The following is a 24,433-nucleotide window of genomic DNA, read 5'->3' on the forward strand; positions in this document are numbered from 1 at the left end:
GATGCCGAAGCAGCCCCGGGCTGCCGGTGCCCTTCGGGGCCGGGGTGCTCCCCGGCGCCCCGGGGGCGGGATGCTCCTCGGGGAGAGGATGCTCCTCGGGGCAAGTCCGTGCCCCCCCTACAGCGGCTGCGTTGAGGCTGGCGCAGAGCCCGCACGGCCCCGGCCGCGGGAGCCGAGGACCGGGGTCTAGGGGCGGGCCGAGCCCCGGCGCCCCCGCCTCTCCGCGCCGCTGCCCGCCCCTTCCCGCCCCCGGCCGCGCCGCGCCGAGCCGCCGGCACCGAGCGGGCACCATGCGCCCCGGGTGAGCGCCGGCACCGCGGGGGCGGGGGGGGCGCCGGGAGCCCCGTGCGCCGGGACCGCGGAGCGTCCTGGACTTGGGGGCACCGGGACTTGGGGGCTGGCGGGGCTGCAGGAGTTGGGGCGCCCGGGGAGGTCGTCCCGGAGCCGGCGGGAGGGTGGGTGACCGCTTGCTGTCTCCTTCCCGCAGGTGCCCCCCGCGGCGGCTGCTGCTCGGGCTCTTTGTCCTCCTGGTCCCTGCTGCTCTCCAGGAGCCAGGTAACGTATGCGGGGTGCCGGGGGAGTCCCTGCCGCCGGGTCCGGGGTCGCGGACCCCCTTTCCGTGCCCCGAGAGGTGCTGTGAGTGCAGCCCTGCTCCCCAGCAGGCTCGGGTTTGTGTCTGCCCTGGGCCAAATGCTGCGCCCAGCCCGTGGTCTCCAAAGGGCAGGGTGACGGGGCGGTTTCTCCCCGTGGAGTCCTTCGATGGCCACGTCCCTTGTTGCTGCTGGATGTGGCACGTTGCACCTCAACCCTGCCACATCTCGTCAACACCGCACTGGGGAAGGATGCTGGGGATGCGCTGTGCTGGGCAACCCTTGAGAGAGATGCCAGAAAGCAGCTTTCCTGGGCTGAGAGTGGTTTGTCTGGTCCGTTCTGGTTGTGGGACCCATGGGGTGGTGTTGCCTTAGGGTGGCTGTGCTCCATGTGTTAGCAGTTCCTGCTGTGCCTGCAGAAGTCCTCCCTGTGATTGCATGCCCTTGGAAGCCTTGTGAGCAGTAGGAAGCCCCAAATGTGTGCCCTGGGACAGCTCCCACGGTGCTCTCTGTCTTTCCCCTGCCTTCAGGGCTCAGCGAAACAACCGCTCATCTCTCTGCTCATCTCCCTGTTTGTACCCTGGGAGAGGCGAATTCAGCGCTGACTCAGCTTTCCAGCCCTTCTTTCCCCACGGGGCAGGCGAGCCAGTTCTCCCATTGCCTGGGTGCACGAGCTGCCTGTTTTCCTGGTGAACTTTACCTCCCCACGGGGAAGCTTCCTACCAGGCCGGCTGGAAGCCCCCCTCCCCTTTCAGCTGCTCTCTAGGTGTGCGCTCAGTGCAGAGAGTTGCAGCCAACACAGGGAGCCCCTGACTCTGCTTGCAGCCCAGGAACCCCATTTGCAAAAGCAGCTGAGCTGCAAGCTATGATACAAAACCAAGTGAGCGTGGCTTATCTCTGGAGCGATGTTCTGGTTGTCTTCTGCTGAGCATTGTCTGCTTGTCAGCACGTTGCAAGACTTGACTGGTGCCCCTCTCTGTCATTGTAGTCTGGGTGAGATGTGTTGGTTAGTGGCTGCGCAAGGTACAGGCAAGCTGGAAGTCAGATGGGCACTGAGCCGTGAAATCAGTGTATTATTTACTGGAGCAAGGCTTCATGTCATCTAGGAACAGCTAGGGCATGGCTGTGCAAAGGCTGGCTCATGGTGAGGAGCGGGGGAGAGCAGTCTGGGCAGCAGCGATGCCCACCACACCCAGAGCGTGTCTGGGAACACTTGGAGAAGCTCTCACAGTGCCCCAGGCTAGGACTGTGATGCCACTTTCTGTGGCATGGATGCGTCCCCAGGCACCATGGGAACAAAGCTCCCCTTGGAGGTCTTCAGAGATGGGAACGTTATTCCCATTTGAAATCCTGAATGGACTATTTTAGGTCCCTGGAGGCTGTCCAGCGTGACTGAGCTAAGCTGGAGGGCTGAGAGCTGGCTTAACAGCAGCCACTTAGATGTATTTATGCCCTTTCCAACCCATCTCCACTGGCATCCCATCTTCCAGTGCGGCACTGGGAACGGACACACGGGGCTGGCCAGGACCCTTAGCCAAGCTGAAGCTGCAAGCCCTGCTTTTGACTACCTTTGAGCAGCCATGCTGGGAGACCCCAAGAAGGCTTCACGTGGTGTGCACAGGAGTTAAGCGTTGAGGGAGCACCACCGGCGCTGGTCCGTCACCGCTGGCAGGGAGGTGCCCCTTTCACCCAGCTGACTTGGCTGTCTCCCAAAGGCAGGCTGCGAATCAGGTTTTAAAAGAATTTGCAAGAGGATTGCTGTGGCCTTTTTTTCCTTCCTTCCTTTCAATATTTTTTTTTTCTCCTTCCCTTAGTTCAATGTCCAAGGACTGCAGGGCCTGTTCTGCCAGCCCTCCTTTGTGGTGGCTTCTGGGGAATGTTTGCTCTGAAGGCCGTCCTGGCATGGAGATAACCTTCCTGTTTATGAGCCTGCCTTGCAAATTTGGGGTCTTAGCTGCCCAGAGCTGGTCTTGCCTCTTATCACCCCGTCTCTGGGATTCCTCAGGTAGGGCACGTAGCTACACAGGGAAAGCTGGTGTGGGATAGTCCTGCGAGCACACACAGAGAATTGAGGCACACAAAGGGCTGTGGGTGACCCCTGTGCACGAGGCTGCTTTGGATACTGAGGAAATCCCCCTCCCAGGATGGAGAACAGCCCTGGCACAGGTCCCTGGCTATGGGGGATCCTCACCCTTAGGGGTTTACAAAGCTGTCTAGGATCACCCTGATCTGGTGGTGGGGATGGCTACCGAGCCAGCCTGACTTCATGCATTTCCTCATGGGCTGAGTATCTCTGTCCCAGTTTGGGGCTGGGATGGGCCCAAGATGGGCTGGGACAGCAAGGTCTTGTCTGGTGATGATGAGGGCGCGGGCAGCACCTGGGAAGCTTGGCTGCCCTCTCCCTCTGTGAAACATCGCAGATGCCGGAGCTACTTGCTGCTGGTGTAGATGCTTGTGCTTGGTTTTATTTCCATCTTCAATGGCTCATTGGTCTCAATGGCTGGGATTTCTTGCATGCACGTGCCTTCAGAGATGAAACAGGTGCCGTGCAAAGCATTTTACAGCCTGTGACATAACCACTTTGGCATTGGAGCCTGGGGATTTTTGACAGGTGGATTGGAGTTTCCACAAACATTATTTTAAGAATTCCTTCTGAAGATTAGGAGTGGGGCTGAGGGGAATTTGCCACAGGCAGCACCCATTAGCATGTGTTCAGCTTAAGGAAAGTTGGCACCTCTCAGCTCTGACAGCATCATTTGGGCTGGATCAGCTGGGGAGGATGCTGTACTCGGGAGGCTCTGTGGGCTCTTCATCTCCTTATCAGCTGGCAGGACTTCTGTTTGCAGAACCTTATCTGGGCTGCTGCTCACTGCTGTGGGAGCCGATGGGGAGGGAGAGCTGCCCTGGGCTGCCGGCAGCTGGAAGGAGCCAAGCTGGTGGACATCTCCCTGCAGTGCCACTGGATGCTCCCAGGGCTCCTGGTCCATCCCCTGGCAGATGTATCCCATCCCTCCTACCCTTTCCGAAGAGGGGGCAGCGGAAGTGAGGTGACCTGGCTCAGATAGCAGTTCGGGGCTGGAAACACAGTTTAAAGAGAGACTGAGTAGTGCTGCCAAGTGCCTGTGCTCCCTGGCAGGATTTTTCTTTGCTTCCCATGATGCAAGTGACCTTTTCAAGCCCTGCTCCTACTTTTCTCGGTGGCTTTGCAGCTCTGTACCTGCGCTAAGTCTCTCATCTCCCAGAGCTCTGACCTGATTGTAGGTTTCTGTATGGGGAGAGGGCCCATGTCTCTCCTGGTCTTGTATGGCTGTGGGTGTGTGGGAGCTTCCTCCCTCCCTCCTGGCCCTGGTAGATCCTGCACACACACTACCAGATTCCAGAAGTGGGGTTTCTTCTTTCAATAGCAGCCCCTTTGTGGCATTGCTTATTTATTTTGGTTTTTATCTGGAGTAACCTCTTCTTGCAATGTTTACGTCAGTACAGTCTGGGTGCTGTTAAACAGCAAAACTTGAGCACTTGGAGAACACAGAGGAACACATTTTGCAATCCCCTTTCAAGTGCTCTTGCAAGGCTTAAAAAGCCCCAAGCAGATAACTGTGCTGCTGAGAAAGAGTCTTTTCTCTAGTGGGGGATGTCACTGCTCCTTTTTAAGGAAGCAGGAGCATGCAGAACAGGGAGCAAGCACAGAGGGCGAGGGCTGATCTGAAGCTGCATCCTCCCATGAGCATGGAACTTGCAGAGAACACTGAGGACCCAGGCGCACAGGTGACATGGCACCCACCACTGTTTGCAAACCTGCCTCCTGGGCAGCCCAAGGGGTGTCTGGTGGAGCTGAGGTCTGTCCTTGGTCTTTTGGGATAGTGAGGGAGGGCTGTTTGCAGCCTAGCTTGTCCCATGGGATGCAACTGTTGTGTCCTTTGTCACATATGGGGCTTGTCACAGCAGCTCTGGGAGGGAGCTTCCAGGCACGTGGGTCTTCTACACGCTGTTGTACACAAGCCTATGCTCATGTGTCTGCAGTCTTACTAATTTACCTGCTCTTTCTTTATCATTTCTTTATTTTATTATAAACAGAATGGTTTGGTTTGGAAGGCACCTTTGAAGATCTCCTATTCCAACCTCCTTGCGGTGGGCAAGGACTCCTCCCACTGGATCAGGTTGCTTAAAGCCCCATCCAACCCGGCCTTGAACATGGAGGGGGCAGCCAGAGCTTCTCTGGGCAACCTGGGCCAGTGCCTCACCACCTTTATCATAAAAAAAATCTTCTTTATGACCAACTTAAGCCTGCCATCTTTGTTTAAAACCATTGCCCTATGTCCTGTCACCACAGGCCTTGCTAAAAAGTCTCTCTTGATCTTTCTTATAAGCTTCATTTATATATTGAAAGGTCACAATAAGGTCTTCCTAGAGCCTTCTCTTCTCCAGGCTGAACAAACCCAACTCAGCCGTTCCTTGTGTTATGAGGTGTTCCAGCCCCCATTTTCACAGCTGCTACAACTGGTCCATATCTTTCTTGTGCTAGGGACCATGGTGTTGGACACAGTGCTCTGGGCTGGTCTCAGGAGATTGGAGTAGAGGGGTCAAACGTCTTCCTTGACACGCTGGCTGTGCTTTCTACCTGCTCCCTTTGTGGTCTTGGTTTAGGTTATCCTGCCATGGACGTACTCCCTTCCTTCCAAGCACTGCTTAGGGGATGGGGATCTGTGGTTCCCATTGGCCGGCTGTGTGGGAAGCCCCATGGTCCATGCTGGTGTGCGACTCAACAGTATGTCTTCCTCACCTGGCCTCCCGCTGCCCAAGGGCTCCCTAGTCTCCTGTGCCTGAGGGTTCCCTGGTCTCCTGTGACTGTGACAAACAGGCACACACCATCTCCAGATCAGTAGGGCCCAACCAGCTCTACAGTTCAGTAAGGTCCATGCAGATCCCTGTTCAGCTGGGAGAGATCTACCAGAGAGGTGGGTTCAAACAGGGGTACTTAGCTCATGTCTGGAGAGCAGGCAGAGAAGATCCTCCATCAGCAGGCAACCTTCCCATGTTATTCCAGCCAATGCTTCCCTGCTTTGAGAAGCGTTCTGAGCTTGGGGCTTCTTTGCAGAGGGTGATGTCTCTGGGAGGATGCAGGGAGAGAGGGATGTGGAGGAGACAGAGGATGGCTCCGAACTGTGCTAACTGCTCCCGTAGAGCTGGCAGGGGCTGCTGCACATCTTTCACAGCAAGGGTTTGCCTCCACCTTGCTGCTTCTGCTGTTGTCAGATGTGGGCAGTGCAGGCTTTTCTCCTGCAACCATCTGCTCTGTGGTGACTGTTAGGGATGATGGTCTAAGCCCTGAAATAACAATCCCAGCAAGTGTGCTGTGTCTCTTCCAAACTCTGATAGTTTACCAAGAAAAGAATTAATTCTGGCCTTTCAGTAGAGAGCTTGTAGTGCTGAAGGAGACATCTGGGATTAAGTATCGGATGTGTATCAGCAGGCCAGAGATATGGGATTAATCAAGCATTTTAATGATCTTCTAGCACACCTGAGAAAACGTTAGAGATTAACTCTTTCCAAGAGCATCCTGCACATCCCTCCATCTGAGCGTGCAGCCTGGAGGCAGCGTCTTCTGCACCAGATGGGGCCAGTGCTGGGTTCCACCGTAATGCCATTGCTCCATCTCTTCTGTGCTGTTGATGGGGTGCTCTCACCAGTTCTCCTGTCCTCCAGCCACTTTGCCCATCCCCTGGGTACCAATGTGTGTACCACTGCTGCCCTCTGGGAAGGTGTGCCCTGTCCTGCTGAGAGCTGATGCTTGCAGGAGGCACTGATGGGAGGGAGATGATGATGAAACTGGCAATGATTTCGGCTGGTACTAAATCCCCTTGAACCCTGGCCAGCAGAAACAAGTCCCTGACTTTGTGGATGAAGGAAAGTATGTGGTAGCAACATATGTGTGCATTTTGGCTTTAATGTAGGACGGGACGTGATTAGGCTAGAGAGCTTGTTGCCAAGGATGTAATTGAAGCAAAGAGCTGAATGGGATTAGTAATTGGTTTGGATGTTTGTGCAACTAACAGGGTCTTCCGGTCGCCTTAATGTGGATTTGGAGCCACTGAGGAAAACAGGAGAGAGGAGATGCGGTTGCTGGGGGAGCTGGAGTGTACTCATAGACAAAAATGGGTGGGAGGGAGACCAGCAGAACCTCAGAAATATGTGGCTGATTCACTCCAGGTGTTGTTCATCTGGATTTGGGTTAATGTAGAGCTGCTCAGACACCTGTGAGACCTTCTCCTGTGCTTGGAAAAGCTTGACTCTGATGTTAACAAGTGAGCAGCATTTGTTAAAGAGAAAGCCCTTGGGTATCTTGTTGGGATATTGCAGCCTGATGTCCTGCATCCCTTCTGGTCACCAGGAGCCGTGTTGCCTGTGGGGTTGGTGGCAGCTCAGTGGCGCAGCCAGTGTGTTGCCTTGGCAGTGCCAGGCACATTTGCCAGCTCTGTGCACATAATTGAACATCTCAGCATCATTCAGCACGTTCTCTGTTTCTCTGCTTGATTTCCTTTCCTGCTAGTGTGTGTGAGAGTGGACAGCAGGCCAAAAAAACTCAGTGGCATTGAGACATGAGCACAGGAGGCAAAGGAGGGGTGGGTTTTGCCTCCCAGCAAGTGCTGGGGACTGGAGGGGGCAGGAGGAACCTCACCCTGCCCAGGGGCTGTGGGATGGGGCTGCTCCCGGGACAAAACTCGAGAGACTTGCTGTGCTCTGGGCTCTGACCAGCAGCACCATTTGGCAGGAATATCCCTGGCACCGGGGGCTTTTGCAGTGAGCAACATCTGGTCCGGAACATCCCATTTCTGCTGCTTTTCAGTTGAAAAGATTGCTTTTGTGGAATTTTTATTGCCTTTTTTGGCATCGCCTCCCAACCCTTTTCTAAGATGGAAATTGGTCATTAGTGGATTTTATCGCATTTTTATTTTATTCCCAAGCTTGATCTTCTGGTTTCCTCCTCCCAGGGGACTGGAAGGTCTGGCTGTTCCTCTGACCCCATCCCCAGGTTGTGGGAGGCTGCTTAAACAGCCTGGGATGGGAGCGACAGCCAAGGCACCTGGATTTTGCATCTCACCAGCCGAACATCACCACACCATCTCCATGCTCTTCCCGCTGTTGCTGCTAGCATAAATCTCCATCAACCCAACTGCCCTTGAAGCTATCTCTTATTTTATAATTCATAAATAAGCCGTCTGCCATCCCTCCAGTAAACACTGAAGTTAAACAAATTATTTTCTTCCACCCTCCTCGTTAGTCTGCAACTTAATTGAGTTGAGGATTGTTGATTTTTGGATAAACAGCACCTTTTTGATAACCCTAGATAAACTGGCAGTGCTTGCTAGCTGCACACGTGCTGTGGATCATGGCCTGGGCCCCATCTGCTTTCCTTCCAGCCCAGTGGCGTTCCCAGCCGAGGCAGTACCACGACAGGGTGCATCTCCTGGGGAGGCAGGTCAAGGAGGTCAATGTTTGATGGATGCACAAGGCTTCGGCCATCGCTTCTGCTGGTGGCTCCCAGGCTCCTACTGCTGGATTAGGGGATACAAGTTTGTTCTGCTTTACAGCAGGCTGTAATTTATTAAACTGGCAGTGATGCAAGATACGGGAAGGCAAGGGGCTGCCAAAAGTCAGGGAGATCCCCCTGGTGCAGGAGTTTGCATGTTGTGCTGTGCCTGCCAGCACTGGAATAGCAAGGTCCCCAGGGAAGGGGTGATGTGGACCTCTCTCCTAAGCACCTATGGTCCAGGTTGGGCGTGTGATGCATGCAAGCCAGGGTAGTAAGTCACCCACCGGTGTGTTAGGTTGAAGGTGAAACAGTGCCTTGTCTTGCTCTAAATTAGCTCCCCAGGGTGAGAAGGTATCTTTTTGTCTTGGTGCTTCCCCTTTGGCCCTGAACTGCCCTCCAGAGGGGCCAAGACCTTCACCTTGGGGAAATTTTGGCAGAGGGCTGGGTGTGGATGGAGACCTTGGGCTCAGCCTCAGTGGTGGGCACTTGCTCAGCCAGCCTGGTCTGCAGATGGCAGCTGCTCCTGAGGTTCCTTGCCAAGCCCTAGCACAGAGTCATCTCCCTGCTCCCTCCTGGGGAGCTCCCCTAGAAGCCACTCTCCACATTGTTCCCAGCGATGGGGTACCTGTAGTCACTGTCCCTCCCTTCAAGCAGGGGGCTGTGCTGCAGCAAGGGTACAGGCCTGCCCAGACCTGGGACCCACGGGTGACACAGAGCCCAAGAACGATTCACATTACCCTCTCGCTGATGCCAGCGTGTCTCCAGCCAGGTCTTTGAAACAGGAGAGCTTGTAGTGGCTACTCTCCCATGTACCTGGACTGTAAGCCTTCAATCCAGCATTTGTTTGTGCATGCTCTCCAAAGCTTGCCTCACTTAGTATATGAGTTTGTGCTCTGCTGGCTCATTTTCCTTGGGGAGGGGACAGGCAGTCAGGAGACCCTGTGTTTTCTCCAGAGATTACCACTTACTGCATTGGGAGTAGGGTTTCCCTCCGTGGCTGCCCTGGCATGGAGCACATGGCACGGTCATTGCCATCTCCCCTGAGATGCCATCACCAGTGAGCCTGCTGGAGAGGCGTGGGCCAGCGCAGTTACAAACCCTATGGCTCAGCTTCCTGCAGACTTATTGAGGGAGGTGAGCCCTTTCCGAGAGTGTACTGTGTATCCCTCTGGCTGGGTGTGCAGCCTGGAGGCAGTGTCTTCTGCACCAGATGGGTCCAGTGTTGGGTTCCACCATGCGCCAGCGCTCCATCTCTCCCGTGCTGTTGATGGGGTGCTCTCACCAGTTCTCCTGTCCTCCAGCCACTTTGCCCATACCCTGGGTACCAATGTCTGTGGGGCAGCAGTGCTGCCGCCCTCTGGGAAGATTTGCCCTGTCCTGCTGAGAGCTGATGCTTGCTGACAACGCTGATGGGTGGGAGTTGGCAGGGAAGAGATCTGCAATGATTTTGGCTGGTATTAAATCCCTTTAATATCAGGGAACTGGCGTATGTCCGTGATTGTGGATGGAGGAAAGATGTTAGGCAGCAGCACGCATAGGGTTTTGACTTTTAATGTAGGACTTGATTTACCAGTTGTTACTCCTGAAGCTCCGTGGGGACCTCTGCACTCAGGACTTGCTGTTAAATCTCTACATAAGAGACAAGCCCAGTGTTTCAGCCCCTAAGGGCAACCTTGGGCTGCAGGCAAGCTGAGGCTGCTCCTCAGGAACAAGTGCCACAGCCCAGTGGTGAGGCTGGAAAGTGGTGCTCATGGAGTGACTCCTGGCTGAAGGGCAAGCTGTCCCTGTGCATCTCCATCTTGTGACCATAGCTGTCCAAAGCCACTGGAGGCCACGCTGAGGATTTGCGCTCTGGATGGCTTTTTGCAGGGACAACTTGCATCAGGTGATTCCCCTTTGGTAGGGGACAGTGGCACGGTCAGGACAGGCACTTTCCTTTGGTGATGCATCCCAGAGTTTCTCGAGGTGGGTTGCAAAAGGGGAAACTGTGGGGTTTAGGTTTTGGCACCAGGAAGAGGAAAAATGCCCAGAGGGAGGTTTATAACCTCTTCCCGGAAGGTAAGCAGGGCACTGTCTGATAAAAACATAGTTAACAAGCTGTAGTATATTTTCAGCGGCGAGGTGGAGGTGTCAGGCCATGAAGGTGGATGATATGGGGGAGTCCTGACATCCCCCCAGTACATGCTACCCAGTGGGCTGGGCTGGGTTCTCAGTCACATTACTCAACAAGGCAGGAGTGGAAGAGGTTTGGTGTGTGGCATACCCTGCAGCCACTCGATAGCGTGAGCAATCCAGCATGGGAGCTCCAGAGCAGAGGCACCGCTTGCTGCCAGCCTGCCTTGCTGGTAGCTTGCCACAGCAGCACCCAAGATGATGGGCCTTCTCATGGCATCCTGTGAGGCTGGGATGTCACCCTGGGTCAAGCTGGCCACTGGCTGCTGCTGACATTAGTGACTTCTTCGCCTCCCCGGGCTCAGCTGAAAGAGTTAATCAAACCATTTGAGAGGGGCCCCCAGAGGCAACTACTGAAGGTAATAATCCTCTTTGGGCTCCTTCTGCTTTTCCCCTGCTAATTGCAGAGTTGACATCGTCCCCTCTCATGAAAGGCTCTTTTGTCAGCTGGGTTGCTGGGCAAAGCCTGGGCTTGGCAGCAGGCTGCAAGACCCGGGTCTGTCTCCTGCACATCCCCCTCGAGTGGCAGGTAGTGAAATGGCTCTTTCAGTGACAGCGATGTTCCTCCCTCCTTGGCTCCCATCTGTAAAAAAAAGCAACACCTCCAAAACTCTCTCCTTTCAGCCAACCGTGCCTGATTTTCGCCCTGGTTCCACCTTGGGAGCAGAGGGAAAGGTCAGCCAGTCTAGACGCTAATCCATCAAGTATTGTATTTCTTCGCCCCTGAGTGTCCTAGCAACAGGATTAATGCAGTGGTGTAAGGCAGACATTGGCTGGGTCCTGCTCCATCCCTGGGCTGGTGGTCTGGTGACATGCCACTCCACATGGCCCGCCAGGAGGAGAGGTGGGATGGACTCTGGGGGCAGCTCCCTCTGGTTAGCTTCCATCTAGCAGCAGGGAAATTTGAGGGATGGGGGATAAAACAAGCTCGTGGATGTTTTGGCTAGTCAGCACCCAACCAGGGGTGGGGTGTGTCAGTGGTAAAGCATCTCTGCTCTCATGATGACACCAGCCCTGGTTTGGGGGATTGCACTGGAGGAAGATCTGTGGCCGGGTACAGCCTGCTTGGTTGCACCAGCTCCACCATGACCACCCTGGGACCTCCGGACAGCCTGTGTTGCTGGAAATCTGACTCACAGCGTGGAAACTTGGCTCCCAGTGCATCTCCTGCATCCCAGTGCTTGGGTCTCCATGACCATCCCCAATGGTCTGAATCTGCAAACAGTGGCTCTGCATGGGTTGTTGTTAAGTAACCAACATCCCTGATGTGGTCTTAACCGATGAACTGCAGTTGCACCAACACCAGGAAAAACTCATTTGCTTGGGCAGGGAGTCAAAATTTTTCCTATTTCTTTTGTTTTGCTGTTTAATCTTTTTATTGCTCCGTTGCTGTTTAGTCTGTTGATGATCTTGGTTTGCTTCCAAGTGTTGCTGCCCAAGCCTGGGTTTGGAGGTGCAGCCAGTGCCAGCGTTTGGCACTTGAATGTCCGATGGGTGAGTGCCATAGGGCGTTGGTGGATGCTGTGCAGCCAGAGCCAGTAGTTGGAGACCCCTGCGTAAGCAGCGCGGGGGCATGGGGTAGCTGCCTGCTCTTAACCTTGTCCTGTTTTAATCTTTTTAAGTCCTTCCTCTGCTTTCCTTGTGACCCCTTCCGGGCTTTCTCCTGCCCTCCTTTCCTTGGAAAGGAGCCAGTGAGCTTTTCTCCCATGAGCCATGCACGCTTTTGACCCTTCCATGCTAGTCTCCCATCCTGTTACTCTCTGATATCTGAAAAAGAGGGGGGTGCAAAGCAACCTCCTCTGGCCAAAAGTAGTTTTAACAACCAAATCTGGGTTTCGTCCCTGCCCTGTAGCTGTGTCACTGCTCTGGCCAAGTAAGTGTTGGAGCCAGGGTCAGCCAGGTACCGGCACAACCTGGGTAGCTCCTCCAGGCTTTGGCATCCTCACAAGCGGGGTGCTGGTCCAGTGGCAGGGCTCACCCCTGGAGATGCTGGAGCCTCTGTGCTCTGGCTGCCGGCTTTCCTCCCTGCAAGCGGCCACACGCTTTAATGAGACGAGGGGCTGGCGGGGCTCCAGGGTTGGGAGAAGGGGGGTTCGTTTCCCACACAGCCTCATCGGGCACCGTGGGGACAGGCTGAAACTTGCCTTGCGTCCTGCAATGTAGCCCCATCAGCCTACATGTTGAGTTTTTTTAAATCTGTAACTGGGGTTTTAGGAGCAGTTTATCTTCTCTTGGATGCTAATAACAGCACCAAATAAAAACCCACAACAGCGAAACAGGCTGGTGACGCTGCAAGGAAGGAAAGATGTTGCTCTGCTGAGTTATGGGCTTTTTTTATCTTTACAGGTCACTGCTAGCATTTGTGGAATTGGCCTTACTGCAGGAAAAACAGGTTTCCAGCTTTCCCATTAGGAAGAAACTTTAGTGATCGTGTAATTAAAATGCAGAAGAAAAAAAAAAACACACAAAAAAGTTTCCCAGAGCAGCTGGTTGTAATGCTCATAGCCGGGTCCTTTGATGGCTGTGTGTGTCCTCTGCCTAGCTCTGTCCTTGACTGTGCAGCCTGTAGCCCATGGCAGAAAAAAAAAATACTTTTTCCCCCTTTTTCTGGTCTTTCTGCTTCATGCACCAACATGCAAAAGCAAAAAAAAAATATATATATATCTACATTTTGACCATGAGAGTGTTTTAATCCATCTTAAGGCAGTTTCCAATAGTTTTATCACCTTATCTGAGCTGGTGCTGGCACCAGGCTGGACTTCTGGTGGGCTGGGGAGGTTGGGACTGCAACTCCCCCATCCCATAAATAAGAAGTGATGGGTCTGACTCAGCCCCATTACAGAGCTCTTGCAGGCAGGGAACGCAGCAGGGCTGTGGCTGCTTGCAGGGCTTCATCCCCAGGGTTCATGATCCCCAGGGGTGCCTGAGCTTCTTAGTAGGAACAGGAAACCATGCCTCTGTGGGATTATTTATTTGCAGTTTCCTCTTTGCTGCCAGGCTGAAAAAGGATGAGCTGCATAAACTTGGATATTTTGGAGGTGAATATTTTTTCGTCTGGGGTGATGATGGGTACTGCTCACTGGGGATGTGGGAAATGACTCCCTGCTAAATGGGGCGCCTTGAACTCCATACGTGATTGTCTGCAGCAAAACCATCCCAAATAACTTTACTTTTTAGGGATGACTAAAAGGAGGTCCCCAATGACGTACCTTGTGTGGCTCAACCAGCCTTTTCAGCCCGCCCCCCCTTTGAACCCTGTGGTATGTGAATTTTTGCTGGTGTCAGAGGGTCTGTGGCTGCCAAATCCCTCCCAGTTAAAGGGTGAGAATACCAGTGTGTGCAGCTTGGGATAATTACCAGTTGTCAGCAAAACAATAGTGGCATTGTAGGGCAGGAGCAAAGCCAAAGGGCCCTGTCTTGAGCGTAATGTTACTTTTCTATTTATGTTGCCATAGTCTTTGCTGAGAATTGGCCCTATTCTTTCTAATCCTCCTCTTCAGACATGCCTGCTGGGTTTTTTGTGTGGTATGGGGGTTTTTCTTTTAACCCTTATTGTCCCAGAAAACAGCTTGTGGCTGTCCACAGTTGTTGGTGGTGTGCCTGTGGGCTGGCCGACTTCACTTTGGGATGCTGATGCTGAGGACAGTGCCCAGGCACGGCATCGTCCCTGTGCTCAGGAGGGCTCAAACCTGCTCTTAAATCCCCATCCACAAGAACCCAGTTTATACCCATCCTTGTTCTTGACATCTGTCATATTATAGATGGTCACGTCTAGTGCATTAAAGCTATTTATTGATGTCATATTTTGCCTTTAAAAACCAAATGATTTGTTGAGGAAGGGATAATTGGTCAAATTATCTTCTGTTTGTGCTGAAATAGTAGATCTCTCACCCCGTCTGCTTGGTTGGAGAAGGAAGTTGTGTTTTCTGGCTTCATTCAGGTCTTGCTGGGTTTCCCCAGCTCTGAAGGAAGTTAAGGTGGCTTCTCTCCCTTGGCATGGGGCAGCAAAGTAGCCACCCCCACCACCATCAACCTGCTTGACTTGACCCCTTTGATGTCCGTCTCCTGTAGTGCTTGGACTTCCTCAGTGATCTAAATTTTGCTGCTTATATACATTCCATGTTAGTGGAGACCCAGACTGTCATCCTGATAGGCAGCTGGGGATTCAGCCTTGGCTGACATCAAGTCGTCATCACTCAACTTCATTTCAAGGCATTCATCTGATTTATTTTTTAACTTGGTGTTGGGACATGTGCAGTCAGGTAGGTTCAAGGCCTGGGTGATGTTTTCCCTGTTTAAGAGCCCCCTCATCCAGGCTACTGACAAAGGCATTAAATAGCTTTGAACCCAGCATCCACCCCCAAAAGGTCTGCTGAGCACCTCACCCCTTTGTATGCCCCTACCTTGAGGGACCAAAAGCCTTGGCGAGGTCTGTCGTGAGGCACAGTGCCCAGCAGACAGCCCTGGGATGGGTTGCAATGTGATGCCAAAGCAGAATGGCCAAGCTCGTCTGCCTAGTGCAGAGGAAACTTTGGAAAGAGCAGGGAAATGATGCCAAAGTCAGCAGAACAGGCAAACTATTGTCTGAGGAGTGCAGAGAGGTGGAAGGACTGCAGAGCGGACAAGGAGTCTTATTACGAGCACAGCCAGGGGCTTGAAGAAGCTCCAAGCTAAACAAAGTCCTCTGCTCTGCAGGGGAGCAGCACTGACAAGTCCGAGGCTGGTTGGATAAGTAGAAGGTTGCCGCTGAAGTCCAAAGGAGAACCCCCTCCTGGATTCCTCTTTACCTTTCCAAACCCGTTAGTGTTTCTCGCCACTTGGCCCGGAAGCAGCCTGGTGAGCTTGGATTTTATTTGCTGTGAGCTGTACTGAGGATGAGGTTGCCGAGCTGCTGGGTGGCTTTCCCTCACCATAAAGGGGCGGGAACACTCTGTAAAGCATCCACAAGCTGTGGTGGTTGCCTCTTGCAGGAACACGGAACAACTAGCAGCCAGCATCCCCGGCTGGAGGCAGATGCAGGGTGGATGCTGTACCATTTTATCACAGCTTCAGGTACTACTTGGTTTGACATAATTTCTGTGTTTTGCATGGTGAATTGCATTTTTGGTTTTTTTTTAAGCTGTACTGGTGTTATCCTCTGGACTAAAATCCTGAAAAACAGCTGGGAATGGGCAACTTCAAGCCCTCATCCTGCAGCCTTCAAAGCTCGCACAGGGTGACCCTCCAGCAATACTCCTTGATATTGGCAGCTTAACATCCTGACATGGGCCAGCACACAAGCACAGTTGAGGAGTGGGCATTGTGTCGCATTGGTCCTTTCCCAGTCCCTCTTGGTGACCAGTCCTCTCCATCGCTGGGAATATGCTTATGGGAGTTGTGTCCCAATGCTTCTGGCTTTATCGGTTTCTCTGATGTGTGATGCTGGAGGACTTCATTTGAGCTCCAGGGAAATGTACCCCACCTAGGTAGCTTGTCCTCCTCTTCTCCACTTTGCAAATGAGCAGGCTGCAATGGCATTGGGCTGGTTCGTAAACACTCCATGCCAGCCCCGATCTCCCCTCATCCCACAGCACAGCATCCGTCCTGTATCACAGCGTCTATCCATGAGCTGGGATGTCAGGTGCATTGCTCTCCCTGTATTCTAGGTATAAATAGGTGCCTGGGAATACGGTTGTGCTCCCCAGCCACAGATTCACTTAGTCCCTGAAAGAGATGGGAACCGACCCTCCTGTCTGATAACCAGGATAGACCTTCTGTTCCTGCCTGGATGGTGATCACGGGAGCTGCCACAGCTTGGCTGTGTGCTGGGCAGGAATGCCAGGAAGATGATTGAAATTCGAGGCTTCTGAGGAGTGAGGCTCCCAGGCTGAGCTGGGACCTTGATGTGGGGTGAGGAGTAAGGGAGTCTTGCCCATCCAAGGAAGACAAGCCTGCAAGGTGATTTATCAGTGTGGTGGAGGGTAAGTGAGGGGGTCACATTCCTTCTTTCACCTCTCCTTGCATTATCTCCAGGCTGTCGGATGGCCCTGAAGGGAGGTGAGTGATGAGGAGCAGAGCTGAAGCAGAGCCAGTGGCCCCTGCAGAGGGAGGGCAGTGGGGACCCGTGAAGGGGCTGGGGGCTACAACTCGCACTAAGTTCACTTTGCATTTTAAAGACCTCGTTTGGGTTTGGCTGTACCCGGAGGCTGACAGCCTCTCTGCACCATCCATCCTCTGGGGTGGCCAGGGCAACTTATGGGGTGCCCAAAGTCACCTCAGCCCCAATTCCCTGCCCTGGTTGCCAGATAAACCAGGCACTGCCTTGTCCTTCTACCCATGTGGGTGCAAAAAAAGGAGGACACCAGCATCTCTTGGCTGTCCCTTCCTCAGCTTGAGGCTCGTGGTCTTTGCCAGAGTGTAACAAGTTGCATGGAAACTCAAGATGCCTGTGGTGAGACCTGCTTCTTGGCGTGCCCTTCCCAGGGGCTCAACCCCCGGGGGTATTTTTAGCCACACTTGGACGAAAGACTGTTTGCTTTGTGCTTTGCTCACCCTGACTGCTGCCATCACCCGCATAATTTCCCATGTGAGCTGACAAATTAAAAGTTACCCTTAGATAAGTAGGATGGATGCCCTGGAGCAGCAAGTGCCCCTGTCTCGCTCATTTCAGGAGTGGGTGGAGGATGCAGGTGATGGCGGGATCTAAGCACAGCCACCTTTCTTCCTCACCCGGGGTTATTTGATGGTTCTCTGAGGCAAGTCGTGACATTTTCATCGTTTATCTTATCGAGGAATTTGCTGGGAGGATGTTTCTGGCTCTCCATGAGTAAGCGTTTAGGAACGCTGTGGTCCCAGAGGCTCCATGGTGTTGCATAGCCGGAGGAGGAGGGAAAACGCTGGCCTGGACGCAGGTCCTGGCACACCAGCACCTGCATCACATTCAGAGCCGTGATGGGTGCTCTCATGTGCGCTGGTTCAGCCACCACACATCCTCATCCCCAGCCCCTGCCTGCCCATCTCCCTGTTTGGGTGCCCATCCAGGAGCGGGTTGTGCTGTGTGTCCCCAAGGTCTGTTTCCACATGGGAGGTCAGTGCCTCGGGATGTGGCAATATCCTCAGCGTGCGCCTTGAGGAGGGCCTTTTAACTGTTGTTTGGACTTTGTGATTAAAATCCCAAACAGCAATAGGATTTATAGATACCATCTGCTGTTGACAGTTGCTAGATTTTTCTGCTCGGTTCATGAGTGCTCCTGCCTCCAGTATTTTGTCTGTCCCCACATCAAGGTTTCTTTCCCTCCTCCCTTTCCCAGCAGCATCCATGGAAGTGGAGATGTTGGATGGGGCATCAGCATCAGTGGTGGTCCCAAGCACTTGTTCTGCTGCAGTTTTGTGCCATTTGGAGATGAATGCTTTCTTGAGCATCCTATTGCAGTGTTGTCATCACCGGTTGTAGCCCAGCAAGCTTTCAGCAAGCTGCTGAAGCACCAGTGGGCTCAGCTGTGGTGTTTTTGCATCCCACAGCTGACCCTAGACATCCACCCTCACAGTAAAAAATTTCTTGCTAATATTTACGTTAGACATTAGGAAGAAATGTTTTCCTGTGAGAGTGGTGAGGCACTGGCACAGGTTGCCCAGAGCAGCTGTGGCTGCCCCATTCCTGGAAGGGTTCAAGGCCAGGTTGGATGGGGCTTTGAGCAGCCTGGTCCAGTGGGAGGTGTCCCTGCCCATGGCAGGTGGTTTGGAACTGGATGGGCTTCAAGGTCCCTTCCAACCCAAACCGTTCTATGATTCTATGATGCTTCCTGCTGGTCCTAGGGGCCATTTCATGGCATACCCCCCAGCACAATGTTGTAGGGTGGTCAGTGCAGCTGCTCCAAAGGGACTGGGGACCAAAAGCAAGAGGTGATTTGCAGCCCTCCTGCCTGCCAGCTGGAGGAAGTCAGGGCTGGACTCGGCAAACAGAAATTGGATTAAAAGTAGCTCAGCAATGGGCATAGTTGTTAATTAAAACCCCCGATTGCTAAGGGAGGCTCCTTGGCAGCTATGTTGTTGGCATGCCATGAACTCCATCCCTCCCTGGCTCCAGGGACATGTGGCTGAGTTGAGGGTGCCCTGAAGGGTCTTTCCATCTGTGGCTCTGTCTCTTGGCAGTGGCATCCACTGTCAGCGTTAAAGCCCTTTCTATAGCTGCACTTCATCTTTTTTGGCTCAAGCTTCCCAACTCAGCACATCTCAGATCCAAGGTTGCCCACCAGCCTGCAGAAACTTTCCCTCAAGATGCAAGCAGAGGAGGAGGGAAGCCACAGGTGAAGGGAGATCACATCTACCTCTGTCCCCCTGCACTCTGTCCAGCTGCTCCCTTTAAAAACTGCTGCTGGTCCCTGCCTGAAGCTTGGTCTGGGCTTGTGGCCAGGGTGGTCAAGATAGAAGGGATCCGTGGTGTAAATGGTCACCCCTGACAGTGTTTAGCAGCATGGATCTCCTGAGGGTGCTCCTGTGCTCTGCTTGGTCTGAGGCTCCCTCTGCTGTCCCTCTGCCCATCCTTCTGTCTGTCCCTGCCTCCGACTCTACCTGGGGGTCTGGCTTTGGACTGTGGAGGGGGTTTGCTGAGCTGGGCTCAGGCAGAGCCGCCATCCCCTCTCAAAATGCCGTGGGAGAGCAACCTGGAGCACCCCGTAGTGAGAGCTGTGGACACAGGGATGGGAACGCAATGCACACTCAAAGCCGATACCTTCCTGGCCAGGTTTCTATCCCCCGCCACCACCACGAGCTGCTGTTGCACGGGGACACGCGTGACTGGGTTGCTCGGAATCCACTCGCTCAACTCTACTATGGCCCCTAAGGACATCGTTGTTCTTTAACCACTGACGGCTGCTGCAGGGTGAAACCTGGGTGACAGGCTTTCTTTTCTGGATTTTATTTCTTTATAAACTTTTTTAAAATTTCTTTTTTCTTATTCCCTTTTTCCCTCTTTTCTCTGCTTTCCCTCCATTTCCCCCCCTTTCCCCTTCTATCCTCCTCCCTTCTTCCCTCCTTCCTCCCTTTTTTCCCTTTCCCCTTTTCATTGCTTCACCACTTTTCTCCTTTCCTCTCCTTCCTCCCTCCTTCCCCTTTCCCCCTTCCCTCTCTTTCTTCTTTTACCCCCTTCCCTCCTTTTCCTCCCTTTCGCCCTTTCTCCTTTTCCCCACTTTTCCCCTTCCCCTCTTTTTTCTCCTTCTCCCCTTTTGCCTCCCCTTTTCCACTTTCCAACCCTTCTCCCCCTTTCTCATTTTTCCTCCTCATTTCCCCCATCCTTTTTTTGCCCACCATTTCCTCCCCTTTTCCCCTCACCATTTTTCCCCCTCCTTTTTTTCGCCTCCATTTCCCCCTCTCCTATTTCCCCCTCTTTGTCCTCCCACCTCTTTCCTCTCCCTTCACTCCCCCATCTTTTTTCCCCTTTTCCCTCCCCTTCCACCACTGCACTCCCTGCGGCCGCCTCAGGGGATCAAGCTGCATCACCCAGTGCCCCTCACTGCTGCCCAGGTGCACCCAGCCCCTTCAGCAGGGAGTTACAACCACGTTTAGGGGCCGCTTGGCCTTCTCAACAGCTCCAAGGGCATCGGGACCTTCCTGTACAATCCCCACCAGTGCGCGAAGGGCTTTGCGGGGCCCTTTTACCTGAAGGAGCCTACAAGAAGAGCTTTCCCCTGCTCTGCCAAATCCCATGCCTTCTCTTTCAGGAAACACTGTTCCAAGATGGTTCAGTGGCTGTGACCTTCTCTGTCCCTGCCTTGCCACATTGTCTCTGCACACACGCTGGCTTGGGATGCTCATGTGCCACCTCTGCTACCAGGCTGCCCTCTGACCCCTTGGTTTGGAAATCCTGGCTCCCTTCTCTGGTGTCCTGCCCCCTCCCAAAATAAGGGCTAGCTCCTTCCTTGAGATCTGTTAGTGTGGAGGTGTGCAGTGAAATGAAGATCATTGACTTAACAAAAGCTGGCAGCGGCAGCCCTGCACACAGGGAGGTCTTGCACGATGGCTGCTTTGCTCTCTTCCACTATCCTGAGCTGCCTAATCCCAGCAGAACGGAGAAATGGGATTTTTTCTGTCTGAACACTGTGTCTGAAAACACTTGGGGCACCCAGCATGGTGCCACCACCAGATACCTCCCAGCTGAGACGAGGCAGCTCATCAGGGCTCGTGATGCAGCCCCCAGCTCCAGGAGCTGCCTTGGGGATGCTGCCTGGCTCGGGGTGGGGGTGGGGGGCTCAGATCATGTCCTTGCTGTAGGCTGGCGTCCACCCCACTCATCTGCCCCCAGTTTGGGGGAGAGGGCATGGGAACACTGATTTTTTCCGTCTCTCCTCCCCACCAGTAGGAGAGGAGCAGCAGTCACCCGCATCCTTGGACAAGGGAGTGTACAGGGCGAGGGACTAACATCCTGCTGGGATGCTGCACCCTCGCCCCAGGGGAGCAGAGCTGGGTGCAGTGGGGTCCTGTCCCAACACGCCCGGGATGAGTCGGCAGGCTGGCTTCTTTCATCAGGTTGATGCGAGCACATGAGCTTCGGGAGGGGCCATAAGGAAACTCTTGACATACAGACAAAAACACTCTGCACATTCGAGGAGTCATGGGCTCTTCCACCACGCATGCCCCAAAGAGCATAAGTCAGGGGGCAAACCTGTTAGCAACAGCATCCTTGCCATGCCAGCTGCCAGTTTAAGAAAAAACCTCACCCGTTTCACTTAAAAAGCAGCGTGGGAAATGTTGTATAAAGCAAAACGGACATCTGAGCATTCGTTTCAGTACTTTTTCCATTTTAAACCATGGCATCAAGATAGTTGCATCCCTTCCCATTACACATTATTGCAGATCACAGCTTTCCTGGCCACACAGCATCCTGGCTCGGGGAAGCTGAAATTGTGTCTCTTCTCGGGGACACATTTTAAGCCATTAAGGTGACTTGCCTCGCATTGTAGCCCATGAGTGTGCTGCATCCTGGCAGTAGTCCCCAGGAATGGGGTTTGTTGTCCCCAGAGCAAGGCAGTGTTGAGGTGGGGAAACAGGCCAGATAAGTAGATTTTAGGGGATTTTTTTAAGCTAAGGCAAAGAGCAACTGAGTTTTTGTGGGCGTGGAAGAGCACCAGCACTACTCAGGGGAGATTTTAATCCCAGGCTTTAGGAGAACTTGAGTGCTCAATGCTGTGATTGCTCAGCCCTCCTGGCTTCAGGATGTCACTGGCTTGTGATGCTTGTGGCTGGGGGATCGCAAGCACTCCCCTCACTGTCCGGGGGTCATGGCCACATAACCAAGACAGGAAAGCAGCTCAAAAGCATTTGACTTTTGAGACTTGTGCTTCCAGCTGGTGGAAATATTGGAAATGTTTTCTGAGATTTTTTTTCTTCCTCAGTCAGTTTTGCTCTGAGGTTATAACCTTCCCCCGAGACTTGAAAGGGGGAAGCCTGTGCATCCCACTGAAGCATCCCATCTCTGGGGGCTGTGTCCATGTGTGTGCTTTTGGCACTGGTAGTTTTACCAGAGCTGCCAAACAGGGAGAGAGAATTTAGTTTTTTCTGGGCAGAAATGAGTTAAAAAGCTGGTTGCAGTAGCAGCAGCTGGGCCAGGGAACAGGGTGTGTCTGAGGGCTGGTTGGCCTCCCAGGGGTTTTGGGGGGCTCAGGTGGGTCCCCAGCCAGTCGATGGGGTCCCCAGGGGGCTGTACTGGGAGGCTGGCGCTCTTCAGAGGAAGGTTTGGCAGAGCTCGTGGCGTGGCCACTCCTCCCACTCTGCTCCAGTTTGAAGGGTTGTGCGCGGAGCCGGAGAGGAGAGAGCAATGTGAGTCCTCCAGGCGCCTGGCTGGGGCAAAACTCCTGCCTTTCCCTCCTTTCCTTCCACCAGTCTCTCCCTTATTGTCTCTAAAGCAACGGGTCTTATTTTCCCTTTCTAATGGCCCCAGCTCGACATTGCTTGGGGCTTCTACTCCTCCTGGCTTTCTGCTTCTCCTCTGCTGAATCACAGCTCCCGGACTGGATTTGGGGCAGCACGAAGACCACGGGAAGCCCAGCAGCACCCAGTGAGGGAACCGCAGCGCTGGAGCCACTGACCACCACAGCAGCTGTCACCCCCAGCGTGTCCCCAGGGACGCAGGGCAGCAAGGCAGCCGGGGACAGTGCCACCCTGCAGCACTGGGAGGAGGGTCCTGGCATGGCAGCGACCACGGGTGAGGGGACCGCTGCTGAAAACACCAAACAGTGGGACAGGAAAGCCACGGGGCTGTCAGAGAGCACCGCACGACCAAGCATTGCTCCTCCCCGCAGCATGTCGCCTGCCCCTGGCCAGGATACGTCCAGCAGCTCCGCCACGGACAGACAGCTCCTGGGGACAGGGACCACTGAGGACCTGCAGCTCTTGGGGACAGGGACCACCGAGGACCCACAGCTTCTTGGGATAGGGACTACCGAGGATCCACAGCTTCTTGGGATAGGGACCACTGATGACCCACAGCTTCTGGGGATGGGGACCACTGCGGCCCCACAGCTCCTGGGGATGGGGACCACCGGGGACTCACAGCTCCTGGGGGTGGGGACCACTGAGGCCCCACAGCTCCTGCGGATGGGGACCACCGAGGACCTGCAGCTTCTGGGGATAGGGACCACCAAGGACCCACAGCTCCTTGGGATGGGCACCACCGAGAACTCACAGTTCCTGGGGATGGGAACCACTGAGGAGCCACAGCTTCTGGGGACAGGGACCGCCAAGGACCAGAAGCTCCTGGGGACAGAGACCCCTGTGGCAATGGGGACACAGGTGTCCTTGCAGAGACCAGCAAGTCCCCGGCCAGGTAGTGCTCCTTTCCCTTTCTCACCAGGTGATGGTACCCATGAGAAGGCGGTACTGCCTCAGGATCCCATGGCGCAACCACCCCGATGCCACGACGGAGCATCACCTGCCCCACTGAACCTGCAGCATGGTACTAGCCGCCAGGGGCTGGCACTGGCCAGTGTGAATGGGAGCTGGAGCCCTCCTTTATCTAACAGGAGGGCAGCTAATGGTGTGGATCCTTCTCTTGCCGATAACTCCAGTCCTCTTGAGTTTGATTTACTAACCGCCGCTACACAACTCTACAATAGTAGCGGCATGGGGCTTGCATCCTTCTTACCCAGACTGACGCTGCCTGCTGGTCGTTGCCTTCCCATCCCAACCCACCTGCCCTTCTGCAGCGTGCTGGGCACCAACCATTTCAGATTACCAAATTACCTCCGCCACAGCAGTGAGGCAGAAATTCGGGCAGCTTTGCATGAGTGGGAGGGGCTGCTTGATTCGCAGTGCCATCACTATGTGGAGTGGTTTCTCTGCTTGCTCCTGCTCCCTGGGTGTAGCACTTCGGTCCCCATAACCCCCCCGCCGTGCCAGGGCTTCTGCGAGGCTGTCAGAGACCTATGTTGGACACACTTGGCTGGCGGGCACCTACCTCTGCCTTGTGATGCTCTCCCCAAGGAGGATGAAGGGTATTCTTGTGTTTTTATTAATGCTTCGGCAGGTAATGTGGCTGGTGACATCCATGTGTTTGTGTGTGTCTCCCCTCCCCAAAATCCCCCAGGTTTTTAGGCACCAACCTATGCTTCTGCCTTGTCCCCATGGGGTGCTGCTGAGTCCGAAATTACTTTCCATCCAACCTTGGCTTCTTTAAACTGAGACTGCAGTGGGTTTTGGCTCTTTCTGCACGGCTAAGCATCACCATCCCCTTGTTAGGCTGTTTCACTCCTGGTGGAACACAGTGGCTAGGTTAAAAGACAACATCCTGGTGGCCAGATCAAGAGATCATAGAATCATAGAATCGGAATGGCTTGAGTTGGAAGGGACATTAAACATCATCTAATTCTAACCCCTCTGCCATGGGCAGGACACCTCCCACCAGATCAGGCTGCTCAAGGCCCCATCTAACCTGGCCTTGAACACCTCCAGGGGTGGGGCATCCACAGCTTCTCTGGGCAGTGTGTCCTCAAGTGCATCAAGCTGGCACTCAGAACTGGTTTGCAGGTGTTGCAGTGCACAACCAAGGGCTTTGGGGTCTCCATCCCTGGAGCAGGACACTCGCAGAGCTGGCAGCTGCGTGCAAGGACAGGGAAAGCACCAGGACTCGGTGACCACCCAGCTGCCATGGCAGTGAGGAGGCTTCAAG

The 24,433-nt window shown here is 54.0% G+C and overlaps 1 protein-coding gene across 2 annotated transcripts in view; it reads left to right on the top strand.

Annotated features, from left to right (window-relative positions):
* Positions 1-237: 237 nt before the first annotated feature.
* The window catches only part of COL18A1 (collagen type XVIII alpha 1 chain), a 41,878-nt gene continuing 17,682 nt past the window's right edge, over positions 238-24,433 (top strand). The window contains exons 1-2 of one of the 2 annotated variants that reach the window (XM_069860810.1): positions 238-301; positions 488-555. In XM_069860810.1, the coding sequence (XP_069716911.1) occupies positions 291-301; positions 488-555 (79 nt within the window). In that variant the 5' untranslated portion in view covers positions 238-290. Of the gene's footprint in view, positions 302-487; positions 556-22,055; positions 23,792-24,433 lie in introns of those variants that run through there. The other variant, XM_069860809.1, reaches the window with a different exon arrangement.

Source organism: Phaenicophaeus curvirostris, chromosome 7, assembly GCF_032191515.1.
Source record: "Phaenicophaeus curvirostris isolate KB17595 chromosome 7, BPBGC_Pcur_1.0, whole genome shotgun sequence".
In the NCBI taxonomy this organism is placed as follows: Eukaryota; Metazoa; Chordata; class Aves; order Cuculiformes; family Cuculidae; genus Phaenicophaeus; species Phaenicophaeus curvirostris.